At 44.8% G+C, this 14693-nt stretch overlaps 1 protein-coding gene across 7 annotated transcripts in view; it reads right to left on the bottom strand.

Annotated features, from left to right (window-relative positions):
* CAMKMT (calmodulin-lysine N-methyltransferase) overlaps window positions 1-14693 on the bottom strand; it is a 516624-nt gene that overhangs the window by 29300 nt on the left and 472631 nt on the right. For 4 of the 7 annotated variants that reach the window (XM_073564197.1, XM_073564193.1, XM_073564196.1 and 1 more), the window contains one exon: window positions 3692-3823. The exons of 1 other annotated variant lie outside the window; for it this stretch is intronic. In XM_073564197.1, the coding sequence (XP_073420298.1) occupies window positions 3729-3823 (95 nt within the window). In that variant the 3' untranslated portion in view covers window positions 3692-3728. Of the gene's footprint in view, window positions 1-3688; window positions 3824-12068; window positions 12208-14693 lie in introns of those variants that run through there. 2 more of the 7 variants (XR_012227535.1, XM_073564195.1) reach the window with 2 other exon arrangements.

Genomic DNA, 14693 nt, shown 5'->3' with positions numbered 1-14693 from the left:
ACCATGGCCTGTGCAAACTGTCACGCTCACGCCTTGGCTGAATGGCGTGAGCTGGGGGGTTGTGGCCCCACTGTGCCACAAACCAGACTACCCTGGAAGGGGCGTAACTACGGCAGCTACCTCGATCTTCACTGGAGCCTCTGATGGTGAGGTCAGGCTTGTGCGGCAGGTAGCTGCCGGGTGCCACTCCAGGGTGGTGTCAGGCTGTGGCTGCTGATCCCACTCAGGAACAGGACACCTGGACAGGTGTGATTGACAAGCAGGCTGAGACACAGGGCAAGCGGACACGGCTGAGACACAGGGCAAGCAGGCACGGCTTGGTACACTGGCAGGCAGGCACGGCTGGGAGACACAGAACAGGCGGGCACGGCTTGGAGACACAGGACAGGTGGGCACGGCTTGGAGACACAGGACAGACGGGCACGGCTTGGAGACCCTGGACAGGCGGGCATGGCTTGAGACACAGGACAGGCGGGCACGGCTTGAAGACACAGGACAGGCGGGCGTGGTATGAGAAGGGACAGGTAAGGACCCGTTCACACAGCAGGTGTAGGCAGGAAGGAGTGGTGTATGTTGGAACAGGATTTGGACCTGTTCACACAAGAGGTGCAGGTATGGATATAGGCTGGACTGTGGAGTAGGCAGAGCCGCAGGAGTGCGGAGTAGACTGGGCGGCTAGGGAGCCGTGCAGGCAGAGTGGCTAGGGAGCCGTGCAGGCAAAGCGGCTAGGGAGCCGAGCAGGCAGAGCTGCAAGGGTGCAGATGCACAGTCAGAGCTGCAAGGGTGCAGATGCAGTCAGAGCTGCAAGGGTGCAGATGCACAGATAGAGCTGCAAGGGTGCAGATGCACAGATAGAGCTGCAAGGGTGCAGATTCACAGACAGAGCTGCAAGGGTGCAGATGAACAGATAGAGCTGCAAGGGTGCAGGTTCACAGACAGAGCTGCAAGGGTGCAGATGAACAGACAGAGCTGAAAGGGTGCAGATGAACAGGCAGAGCTGCAAGGGTGCAGATGCACAGATAGAGCTGCAAGGGTGCAGATTCACAGACAGAGCTGCAAGGGTGCAGATGCACAGTCAGAGCTGCAAGGGTGCACATGCACAGATAGAGCTGCAAGGGTGCAGATGCACAGATAGAGCTGCAAGGGTGCAGATTCACAGACAGAGCTGCAAGGGTGCAGATGAACAGATAGAGCTGCAAGGGTGCAGGTTCACAGACAGAGCTGCAAGGGTGCAGATTCACAGACAGAGCTGCAAGGGAGCAGATGCACAGACAGAGCTGCAAGGGTGCACATGCACAGATAGAGCTGCAAGGGTGCAGATTCACAGACAGAGCTGCAAGGGTGCAGATGCACAGTCAGAGCTGCAAGGGTGCACATGCACAGATAGAGCTGCAAGGGTGCAGATGCACAGATAGAGCTGCAAGGGTGCAGATTCACAGACAGAGCTGCAAGGGTGCAGATGAACAGATAGAGCTGCAAGGGTGCAGGTTCACAGACAGAGCTGCAAGGGTGCAGATTCACAGACAGAGCTGCAAGGGAGCAGATGCACAGACAGAGCTGCAAGGGAGCAGATGCACAGACAGGGAGGACACAAGGAAAGACACAGCAGGGAAGGAAGCCACGGACAAGGAGAAAGGGAGATTAAGGTAGGACAGAGTACAGACAGGGTACTGGAACCAAGACTCAAGGGCCAGGATATTCAGCCTCCTGGCAGGCAGACAAGGTACAAGGCAAGACAAGAAGTATTCCTCCAGAGAAGGAGGAAATACACAGAACGGGGCCTGGCTTCCTCAGCAGCAAGATACTAACTGAGATTAGACATTGCACAGGCCAAGGTCAGTGGGTGTGGCAAAACTAAATAGTCAAGGGCTCTAGGTGATTGGAAAGGGACATATTACACAGGTGCACCCTGACTGCATAAGAACCAGAGAGTTCTTATACGCCGCCCCCCTATACACACAGTCAGGAAACATGGAGAGTAGAGGCACAGAGCTGGCAACAGTCAGAATTCACAGCATGGCTTGAAGCAGAAAGTTAGTTGGTGTGCGGGGGATGGGAGGCCATGCAGTGATGCCAGGAGGGTTGTTACAGTCTGGCCGCCATTTGACGGTAAACGTATTTTTAGGTTGACAGAAAAAAGTAGTTTAACATGCTATAATGTTCACGTAAAAAAATATGGGCACTGGTAGAAGAGAGGTCAGATGGAGTACCGAGTGACTTGTTATAGCTAATGGTTCAATCTGAATCACATTTTTGAGGGGGGTTAAGATGGAACCTCAACAAAGTAATGAATATTAGGGCCAAATGCGATATGAGCAGGCCTTTAAAAAAAAAACATTCCCTACTGGACAACACAACTTATTTGGGTAGGAAAACCCCTTAAGGATAGTGTTAGACAGTCATACATTCTCATCAGGCAAATTATGCAAATGACACAGATCACAGCTTGATCAGAACATCAGCATAGTGTGATCTTATTCTCTTGGGACAAGAGAATCGGAGCACACTGTGAGAAGACGGAGAAAAAAATTTCTCCATCTTCTTCATTGTGTCAGTGCGCAGAAATGTCATGTGAGTGCAGTCCGATGATTTTCATTCCTTCAATAATTTGCACGGCAAAGTACGATTCAAATATTGGCTTGAACTCTGACAAGCTGTGATTTTTTTCCAGCTCAGTCCAAGGAAAAAAAGTCAGAAATGTGCGCAGCATCATAGAACAGCAATGGTCCGAGTGCGATCCAACATTTTGTTGGATCGCACTTGGATAGAAAGTACGATGGTGTCAGCGAGCCCTAATTCAAGCATCTTAGGTATTTTAGCTATGAGTGTGGAGGTTTAGCACATAGGAGAATATCCTGTTTACTGGCTGGATCTAATTTACTGTATCATTATTATGGCAGTCACTCATGGGAAGGTCAGAATAAATGGTATGCCGGTACATGACAACATAATCTACATAGGCTTAGCTCACTTTCATTAAAAGAGCAATTAAAATCTACGCCTAATAAACATATAACACTTCCCCTAGATATTGCAAACGGTAGCACAGCCATTCATTCCTATCACGCCATTCATTAGTATCTACCTACAAATAACAAGAGTATAACCGAAAGCAGTGGCTTTATGTAAGCAAGCTTAGAAATCACAGATAAGTGCTTTTGACCTAAATCTTACGGCGCCTCAATCTGACATATAACCTCACAGCTGTGAAATTCTGTGTCGAGATTTAGCAGTTTGAATCTGCCAAGTGACCCGATCATAAAGTAACTAGAGATAAGGATTTAAGGTATGATATGACACAATTAGACATTAGCCGTCTGTTTGCTTCAACACATTTTGTTTCTAGATTAGCCGAACATTTGGGTTTGTTTTATTTACACTCGTTTTACCCGCTTGTTGACTTTGGACGGTCTACAGTGTGTCATACAAATAACCAGGAGCGGGATGATTATTTTATTTTTTTTTCCCTATGGTAACTCAGCTAGGAGATTCTTATGTTAAACCCTGCTAGACATGGAGAGATAAAGGGTGGTTTAACAGCAAAAACTAATCACACATAAAAATAGCTGTTTAGAAGCAGCTCACCTAAGGACCGCTTTAATCAAATGTTTGTTACCTGCCAAAAAGAGCCATGATCTTTTCAAAACGCAATGTGGATTAAAGTATTATCTGTCGCAAGCAGAGAACCAACCTTGGAGTGGAAGTTGGAAATGTGCTCATCATAATTTTCATGTCTTTGGATAGAAAAGCCAGCCGCTTCTGCTAGATTGCAAAACTGGTTTAGAGTGTTCCCTCTTGGTGGAGCAAATACCATCGCTTTTCCCTGCAAATTAAAAAAAAAAAAATCGGAGAGAGAGAAAACACATTTGTGGAAGAACGCTGAGCAAATGTTCAAATAAAAATAAGTCTGAATATAAGTAGAGCAAAACAAAATGTTGCTTCTCTGAGGTTACGCTCCCATTTAGCAATTTTACTGTAGACCTTCCTTAGTGATACCGGCAGTGGTTAGAGATGAGCGAACCTGTACCTAAAAGTTCGGGGTTCGTACCGGACAGTTAGTGTCCGATGATAAGCGCCAAAAACAGACTTCACCAGGAAATCCATTGCAATGTTTGGAGTTCCAGGAGAAGTCCAGGAGGAAGAGAGAGGAAGGGGGACAGGAAGAGGGAGAGTGAGAGAGATGGGAACAAGAAGAGGGAGAGAGAGTGAGAGGGACAGGAAAAGAGAGAACATTTTCCAGCTCATATCCCCGTTGTTTTCAGTGGGGTTCGGGTTCACATTCGAGTATAGTTCTGGTACCAGAATCAAACTCTGGAATAAAGTTAAAGTCGGGTACCAGAACCTGAGCTTCCACAGGTCTACTCATCCCTAGCAGCGGTATTTACCGTTGCCTACATCACTGCTAATAAAGGTGCGGGCATTTCACCCTTTACACGACGAAGGATGAAACTCGCATGTGCTTTATATCCGCAGTTTAATTAAACCAGAAGGCTGTCATTAAGTTATGCTGCGGATTCCTTTCACAGCATATGCACTATATTGATCATGTAAAACGCAGCAAATTTTCTACAAGAAAAATGCCATGGAAAATCTGCTTTGTTTTTCCATCATGAGAATGAAAAGTCATCTGATTCTCATCTTGAAAATTGGAACGATTTTCATCCGTATTGTCATCCAATGTATTCATATTTTACGCCTTTGTTCCATTCATTTTCTACATCAAGATTTTAAAATGTGATCAAATACAGTTTCCTAGGTTTATGATGGCAACATATCCGTCAAAATCAGATGTAAAATACATGTTCCGTATGGGATCTGATTTTTTTGTGCCCCAATAGACTTGAACAAGAATATTGCATGCTGCCATTTTTTCTATTACCTGAACAGCTATGTTGATTTATTCTGATGAGTGTGCTGTCAGAGTTTTACTCAGAGAGCACATGTCTGTACTATATGCTCATCTGAATGCGTTTCCTGGATTAGGAAAACATGGTTCAATTTTTTTTCCAAAAAAGCACCACAGATGTCCAAGGATTTGCCTAGTATTGCTGTCTTGCTTTAAGGGGTTGTCTGGTTTTAACTACAAGTCTGCAGTCACTCTATGTCTGCAGACTTGTGAATCTTGACAGCGCAATCACTGCGCTATGAGGATTCTCTGGTGCTGGTGCCAGGAGTTTGTGATTTTCACACATGCGGTCATGTGCCAACTAGGTCGTATTCAGCCTTGCTCATTGCAAGTGTATTGAGAGCAGCCGACCAAGTCTAGTTGGAATGTGGGTGGAAATTTGCAAATCGCATACAAATCCTATCAGTGTGTGCGATGTGAGGATTAACAAGTCTGCAGACAAATGTAGTGACTGCAGACTTATATTTTAACCCCTTAGTTGCCGCTGATGTAATACTATGTCAGCGGTAAGTATCCCCTGCTTTGAGGTGGGCTCCGGTGATGAGCCCACCTCAAAGCCACAACATGTCAGCTGTTATAAACAGCTAACATGTGCCCGCAATAGGAGCGAGCGGAATCACGATCAGCCGGCGCATTCAGCACATTTCTCCCGTGCCGATGATTTTTATCTTTTGAATAAAGTCTTCAATATTTGAACAGTGAGTGCCATCCTTCATTTCTTCTCATTTGGATATTGGACTTATTTACTTCATGGATTGAGCACCCGTTCATTGTGGGTTCATGGCATTTTGTATGTGTGTGATTTAACCTCTACAGTAAGCATATTGCAGAGCTGGTGGCTATGCAGCAGTGCCAAATCTTTTCTCTGTATATGGTACCCATTTATACCTAGGTAGGGTTTATGTGATTTTGGAATTGACACTTCACGAAAAGTACCCCACCGGCTCCCTCTTGGAACTCCACCAACTTTTGTTACTTTAACAGTTCATATTTTGAAATATTGATCTTAAATACAAAATACTTTCCAAAAGACTCTAACAAAGTCTCTCCCTATGGACTAGATCTCAAAAGTCCTGTTTCAGGAGTTCTTATAGCATTTTCCCAGTCTTTAGTTTTCAGGTAGGCAAGCAAAAATAGGACATCAACAGACTACTTCTTTTCTCTCAGCCACAAGTCTCAGTAAGCTTGGGTGCCCATGTCTTTTGGGACTATCCAGATGCTCCACAAAGAGAGCTGCTGCCTTTAGGATAGTAAAAATATAGAAGGTGCCATAAGAATGTATGAGTCTTAGTACTGCTGGGTCTCTCAGTTTGAAGAGCACATTTTCTGGTGCAGAGTGAACTGAATGCTTTGCATCTTCAAGTAATCTAAACTGAGAAGTCTTCAAAAAGAGGACGTTTTGTGCCCTGGACCATAAGTAGGTCACGGAGCCTCTAACAGACAAGGATGATGTAGTTTTTATATGTAAATTCTATATATTTTGTCATACCTTGCCTAGTACATATGTTGCCCATAATATCTGGATTTATTATCAGGGGACCTACCCAGTGAACTCTCTATTTTACTGTGCTTAGAAATGCCCAAGACTGTAGGAAGCTGCATACCACAGATATAGAGAAGCTCTTTTTGTGAAGATGACTGTTGGGTCCACAATACTTAAGTTGTTTCTTTGTTATCTGTTCTCCAGATCATCAATATGGTCTCTGAAAATAATTTTCACCTTACTTAGCCTTAAAAGAGAGACATGGTCTGCATGGGCATGATCATCATTGATGGAGATTCTAGATTCTGTTTCAGTAATCTGATCAGCATGCTCATCTACCTGCTACAGCATTTTCTAAAGTGCCAATGCTACTGTATTTTGTAAGCTGACTATTATTTCAGGTATCTGTGACACTAGTCACTATTCACAGACGGGCCGTAAGGCAGAAGATTCAGACGTTCCAGGGTCAATACCAAGAGAGTACATAGACAACCAAGGGAAAAGATGAAGGAGTAAGTCAGGTCACATTCCAGGGTCAATAACAAGAGATATCGGATCAGAAGCTGAAGGACAAGACAAAGGGATAGTCAGAACACGGTCCTAAGGGCCAGGCAGCAGAAGATCAGAACTCAGAGCAACAGAATCAGGCTAACACTCACTAAACACAAACTACGTCTGCCAGGGATCAGGGGCAGACAGCTCAGTTAAGTAGCTGAACACCTGCAGAATGTCCCGCACTTCCCAGTCACTGATTGGACAGCTGATCTGTCAATCAAAGCACCGACAGCCCAGCAAGCCCATCAAAGTATTGGACAGCCAAGCTGTCAATCAAATGAATGAGTCAGTGTAAAGCGGTCATTAACGAGAGCTTAGGAAGCAATCCAGGGGCAGACAAGGATGTCAGGTTTCCACCGCAGCTCCAGCCGAAAACCTCCAATAGAGGATAGGAGCAATGAGAAAATGGAAATCGGTCTTAGGAGTGCAGGAAAGAGACTCAGACAAGAGATGGGTTTAAACCACAACACGTTTCGATGGAGGATCCGTCTTCATCAGGTGGAAGTTTACCTGATGAACACGGATCCTCCGTCGAAACGTGTTGTGGATTAAACCCATCTCTTGTCTGAATCTCTTTCCTGCGCTCCTAAGACCGATTTCCATGTTCTCAAAGCTGCCAATCAAGACACAGACAGCTCAGCAAGACAGTTTCCATATAACAGCATAGCAATCATTCACTGAGCGGAGGAGTTGTGACAGTATCAATATCCTGTACACTTTGGAAGCCAGTGTTTTGTAATAGTTCACAGTTACCTTATTACCCAGTGTAATATCTTGTTCATCATTAGATTCCTCATGTTTGCTTTGATCCTCAGAAATCAGTGAGGTCAACACGATTTTGTTTCTTAAGGCCCCGTTACACATAACGATGTCCCAGCGATCCTACCAACGATCCGACATGGATGGGATGGCTGGGACATCATTAGGCTGATCCCTGGTGAGCTGTCACATAGACAGCCCCTCCCGTGATCAGGACCAGCGAACAAGCTGGTTTCCAATGTAAACAGCAGGTATCTAAGAGCCGCACGGCTCTTGGTTACCTGCTGTTTACATTGGAAACCAGTGTCCAGCATCGCTGATCGCTGGTCTCTTGCTGCCACACGCAGCGATGCGCGCTGGCCAGGGAGAGACCAACGATCAAAAAACAGCCCAGGACGGTCGAACGTGATCAGCGATACCCGGGGGGGGCAGTCACTGATCCCCGTCACACACAGCGATTTCGTTGGCGAGATCGCTGTGGCGTCACAAAATCAGCGATCTCGCTGGCGATATCGCTGTGTGTGATGGGGCCCTTAGCGAATGGGTATTGTCTGTGTGAGTCTGGGATTATATAAAATTTGTCATGCTGCACAAGAGATACTGTTCCACATGTGTGGAACAGAGATTGGGGCAATCAGAAACTTATTTGGGCTGCTGGTAAGGTTGTAGGTGAGCAGACAGGGGTGACGATGGAGCAAAATATGCAAAGGAGACAAGTCTTCACATGGCCATGGCCAGTGCTGGCATCATAAGTTTCTATTTAAAGTTTATATGTCTCATACTAAAGAAACGATCAACTATCTATTGAATAGGAGATAACTGTTAGATCAGTCTAGGTTTTATCCACACTAGAATTGAATAGATCACTTGAACAGGGGTCGCATGTTCCCCTTTCCTCCTGTTAGCCACAAAACTGTTGACAGGATAATCTTAACAGTGTTGTTGGAGGATGCACCTTGCCACTTTACTCAAAGTCAGTGGTACTGACAGAGATAGCTAAGTTTTTGTGCCGTTTCACTTCTTACTATGGTTTTGAAGCTGAGGGACGAGCATGGCATAGTGTCCCTGTTTTGGCAATCGATGGGGGGCACAGCGTTCGGACCTACACTGATCTAACAGTCACTTATCTCCTTTTCATTAATGCTGTGGCTAAGCGAAGAAAGTGAACCAACCACCCAAATAATGCAAATGGAGATATATAATATCTATTAGTACGTATGTAGAGTCATCAATGTATTATTTTTTACAATCACTGGCTCTCTAAAGTTTTGAAAAAAGAGGTATAACAGCTTCTTCCCATTTTTAGGACATAAGGTCATTAAAAAAGTGTGTTTATAACTTGGGATCCTCCTCTTTGAGCCACTGCCAATGGGTGGCTCTGACCCATTCATAGTTAGCAGTTCATTTCAATGTAATACTTGTCTGTAAAGAAAGTAATTGCACAGGAAATATGTGGGCATGCATAGGTTCCAGTCATTGCTTGTGAGAGATGTTGCTGGAGAACAAGGACGCTCCTCTTCGCATGGTTGCACCATGTGATCCATATGCAATGTTCACAAATAATAATTTAGTGAATATAATCCACAAAGCCAGTTCTCAATATTAAGGTGTGTAACCACTAATGTTAAGACACTGCACTTTAATAGGTTCAGCCAGGGTTGGAGGATGTAACCAAGGAGCCCATGACAAAATTTGAAACCAGGCCTGGTTCTACTGGAAAAAAACTTATTTTGATCTCTACCCCGTAGCTGTTGCTTCTTCCTCCTCTTGATGGTCTTCCGGTCTTCTGTGTTGATTTTCAGACCTTTGCCTTGCATCATCTACACATATCACTAACTGAACATCACCAACGCTTGGAAATTGTCCCTGTTAGCTGCTTGGCACCTATCCTGCAAATCTGCAAGCATTTCTAGGTCATGTATTTCCTGCAGTTTTATGCTTGTATTTCTGCTTCTTCTGTCATACAGGGATCTGATACAAGCACACAATGGACAACAGTAAACTAAAGAAACAAGTAGAAATTGTATTTGGCCTTGTAATGGAGTCAATTGTGTTTAAGATGAAAAGACACTTACAGCTTTATTCAATCCAGTAAAAATACAACTAGGAAAGCATGCGCACCACAAACGTCTTTCTTAAGCATCTCAGACACTGTATATGTTCTTAGTCAAAGCCAGTATAAATGTGCCCAGGGTATGATCACAAGGGGCAATGGACTGAAAATTTTCCATCCGGATTCCTCAGACAATCCGCAGACTGGAACAGCATTGGCAAAGTGAATTATCAAATCTCATCAACAAGCTACATGAAAAATCTATGCAAAATCCATAAGAAAAATTACCTGTGAGACAGATTTTAAAGCCACAGTATGCCAGTGTTGCTGATTTAATTCTTCGATAAATCTGGAGCAAGATCCACTCTAAATCCGTATCTGCAAAATTGTCAAGTCTTGCAGAGGATACTTTGCAAAATCCACTCTATGAGGAAATGGGCTTACCACACAAAAGTGTAATTTGTGAAGGTAAGAAAAGAAGAGAAGACCATGGTGGACGTATCTAGACTTGCACAAGATCGATCTTCCAACAGATCGTCCATCCATCAAGTTCCCATTGCTAGAGAATGAACTGAAGGCTGTTTAAAAAAAAAGATGGGGGTTGACATAAGAGTATGTTTCCTACAGATGTTTTTGACTGCGCAGTCTTATTTAGATGATAGAACTGTGCACGGTTTTGAAATTGTACCGAGAAGATCAAAATTAAAACTGCAAAAAAAAAAGACTACCTCCATTTTAATTTGTTGAAAGTCTGATTGCTTAACTAGTCTAGAAATTGACATTATGGTGGTCATATCAGAGTGATAAAAGGAATTGCTGATCTATTTATCAATTGTATCTTGTATCTTAAGATCATACATTTTTCTTATGTCCCATCTCACAAGTTGTCAAATATAGGGTTGGCAAATATAGGAAATCAATAGGTCTGGGTGACTGTGGCCAGGTTTTTCTTTGTCAGCCCGCTCTTTTTCTTTCTTAGTCAAAAGACAGTTGTACACTTCGTGCATTGGACACTTTGTGCAGTAATCCAACATTCGAGGCTGAATAAAAAATTCAAGGCTGATCTGGATAGCTAATTCAATGCAAGAACTGGTGTACCAGATGACTAGGAATGATCGCACAGTATATGGGATCAGTTCAGACATCAATATGCATCCAGAGGGGAAAAAGCACTGAATGGCCTAGGAATTGGAAACTAAGCTAGGATAATCTGTCAGACATATATAAGACCTAAAACTACCTAGTAAGAAAAGAAAGAAATATACATTTCTAGAGAAGAGAGAACAAATCAAACTTGTTACAAATGTTTCCCAAAATTTGGATTTTGACTAATCTGAAAATTTTGTGATTCCATTTGTAAGAATCCAGCAAAATAGCAGCTAGCCACCTGTCATTTTGCTGGATTATTTTTAGGGTAGGGAAGGGGCAAAAATAACTAAAAAATGAATTGGGAGACCTAGCAGGGAACTGCGGCAAAAGGTGGCATAAGGAGTCAGGGGAAGGGCTCCAAAGGTAAAGACCCCTTCACACATAGCGAGATCGCTAGCGATATCGCTAAAGTGTCACCGATTTTGTAACGCAACAGCGATATCGGTAGCGATCTCGCTACATGTGACACTTACCTCCGACCCGGCTCCCTGCTGGATATCGCTGATCGCACGAGAATGTCCTGGTCCATTTCTCGTTGTCGGCTTCTTGCTGGCGCCGACGAGCGACTCCATGGACGTGGGAGGAAGTCGTCACCAGAGCTGCCGTCTGACAGGTAAGTAACAACCGCCGACCGCTGCTACGTCGCTGGTGAGATGTGCCTGTTTGGCAGCACACTAGCGACCATTTAGCGATGCACCAGCGATCCTGACCGAGTCGTATCGTTGTCGGGATCACTGGTGCATCGCTAAATGTAACAGTACCTTAAGTTTAATGTGTATTTTTATTTTTTAACTCCTTCCCGCCTCTGTTTTTATGTTTTGGGATCTAGAGAGACCTTAGAGCATAATAAACAGTCTTTTCACGGCAATCAAGGCAAAATTCGATTCAAACCGATTTGGATGGAATTGGATAAAGCTTTTTTGCCCAAAATGAATTTACGCAGATTTTCTCATCGCGAATTTGCTACCTTCAGAGCCCAAACACAAAACATGAAAACTCTACAGATTTATAGACAAGTGTACGACGGTTAACCCCGCTGGAAACTGTTTCTAAATGTGTATTAAGAGTTATACGTTAGTGAAAAATATGATAACAATTGAGGCCATTTCACAGAGCGAAGCAGCGATACATAACCTTACAAAACGTAAGAATGAAACCCTAACCTGCGACGCTGGGGAAAATCTCATATTTTCCAGTCTGAAGCTGAAGATGAACTCAGTGTCCCATCGGAACTGTCTCTCAGGTGGTGAGCATTGCTGTGTATTAAAAACTCTAAGTCTATCCGTGAAATACTGCGGAGAGCTATGGCAGAAGGAGAAATAAACTCACAATCAATTCATGGAGAACAGCGGGGATATACTTTAGCAGCACATTGCAGCATACCAAAGGCATAACCACCAGCACGCCTTTCATCTCAAATTTAAAGTGAAAACCAGTGTTCTATCAGAACGGCTTCACAGGTGGCGAGAATTGTGAAAACAAATCAGGCAACGCACGGCCCTTTCACAGTACAATCCACTTCTGCTAGAATTCCCTTTCTTCAAACCTGTTGCTGATCCTGCGGCTGTACCCTTAAATACCTCCCGCGAGTATAATTTCATTCTCACAAATACATTAACGCTGCTTAGTATCCTCATAAATAAATGGCTAGCAACTGAATGTGTTTCCTATAGTATGTGATAAGGCTATTTATGCAATATATATAGACTGAGTGGGTTTCACACACAACTTCTTATGGAAAAATGCCGCTGTAGTTTTTGATACGCTTTTTTTGAGTCAAAGCTCAAAGTGGATCCAGAAAGACAAATAAGTATAAGCCCCAATCTAAATTAACAATCCCTTTTGAATCAACTTTGAGGTTGGCTCAAAAATTGCAACAAAAACTGCAGCAGTGTTTTTTCAATATTACTGTATTTAAAACTATCCTTACCAGGCCCGGATTGGCCACTTACCCAACCGGGCATTTTCATGAGGTTATGGGCCGCTGGCGGCGGCGGCCGGTTGGCTTCTTTTTTCCTGCCGCCGGCCCTTTAAATTTTCTGGCAAGGCGGCAGGCAGCGGGGGTTAAAAACGTGCCGCGACGTGGTGATCCTGCACATGGTCGGTCGACAAGGCCCCGCCCCCGGACCGCAGCAGGAGCAGGAGGAAATCTTGCGGCTGCGGCCATTTTTAATTTGAGCGTGTGGCGTGGGCGAGTCAGCAACGGTGCGGCGTGCGGCCCTGGTGATGCTGCAGCCACGGCCCTGGTTACATTGCAGCCGTGGCCGAGCCAGAGCAGCAGGGAACAAGAATCAGATGAGTGCCTTTTTTGTATTCTTTTTTTATAAATCAAACAGTATTATGTAGGGGACTACATGTGGGGCTAGTGTACTGTATGGGGCATGACATGTGGGGCCAGTGTACTGTATGGAGGATGACATATGGGGCATGACATGTGGGGCCAGTGTACTGTATGGGGATGACATGTGGGGCCAGTGTACTGTATGGGGGATGACATGTGGGGCCAGTGTACTGTATGGGGCATGACATGTGGGGCCAGTGGCCAGTGTACTGTATGGGGCATGACATGTGGGGTCAGTGTACTGTATGGGGGATGACATGTGGGGCCAGTGTACTGTATGGGGGATGACATGTGGGGCCAGTGTACTGTATGGGGGATGACATGTGGGGCCAGTGTACTGTATGGGGGATGACATGTGGGGCCAGTCTACTATATGGGGGACTACATCAGGGTCCAGCATACTATATGGGGAATGACACAGGTGGGGCCAGTGTACTACATGGGGTACAACACAGGTGGGGCCAGCGTAATATATGGTGGATGACATAGGTGGGGCCAGTGTACTTTATGAGGTATGACAGGTGGCTCCAGCGTACTATATGGGTGACTACAGGTGGGGCCAGCTTACTATATGGGGGATTACAGGTGGGGCCAGCTTACTATATGGGGGATTACAGGTGGGGCCAGTATACTATTTAGGAGAATACAGGTGGGGCCATCGTACTGTATGTGATGCCGTTATATTTGGGGCTATCACAGTATTTGCAGGGCTATTAGGACTATTGCTCTGGGACCCCATGTAGCTCCAGACCATCAGTCAGCTGCAGTATGTTGTTGTTCCTGCCCCAATCTGCAGCAATCTGGGTCACTGGATGAGTTAGGATTCTATGCCATCCCAGAGACAAATTTAGTAAAGTTTAAAGAGAATGTCCACGATTTTAACATTGATGACCTATCCTTATCTCATCAATGTCTGATCTGTGTGGGTGTGACTCCTGGCGTCCCTGCCAATTGGCTGTTCTCTGTGATGGCTGGAACTGCTAAGTTACGGCACAGCTGTCTACTGTATACTGGCCACGGCCGCCAACTGCACATTCGTGACCTATTCAAATCAATAAGGGGCGGATGTGCAGAACCCGGTTGTGGCCACTTTACAGTAGATTGAGCTTTGCTGTGCAGTTCTATAAGTGAGCCGTTCCCGCCGGCACTGAGAACAGCTGATCTGCCAATGGTGCCAAGTGTCACAGCAACGCCGGTCAGACATTGATCACCTGTCCTAAGGATAGGTCATCAGTGTTAAAGTAGTGGGCAACCCCTTTAAATACTCATGTTTCCCTCCTCTAGTACAAACCTGGCTCGTCGCTAACTTTTGGTGCTGATGATAATTACGTTTTCTTCCTACTAAAATGGCCAATCCTCCAACCGGTTTTGCACCAGGAGCTTATTTGGCCAAGAACATATGATTTCTATCAGTGCTGGACAATCAGTCCCTATATAAATCAGATCT

The sequence above is a fragment of the Dendrobates tinctorius genome, unplaced genomic scaffold (genome assembly GCF_039654945.1).
Source record: "Dendrobates tinctorius isolate UK_male_01 unplaced genomic scaffold, ASM3965494v1 ptg000434l, whole genome shotgun sequence".
NCBI classification, from domain to species: domain Eukaryota; kingdom Metazoa; phylum Chordata; class Amphibia; order Anura; family Dendrobatidae; genus Dendrobates; species Dendrobates tinctorius.
This window is presented reverse-complemented; position numbering and strand designations above follow the sequence as displayed.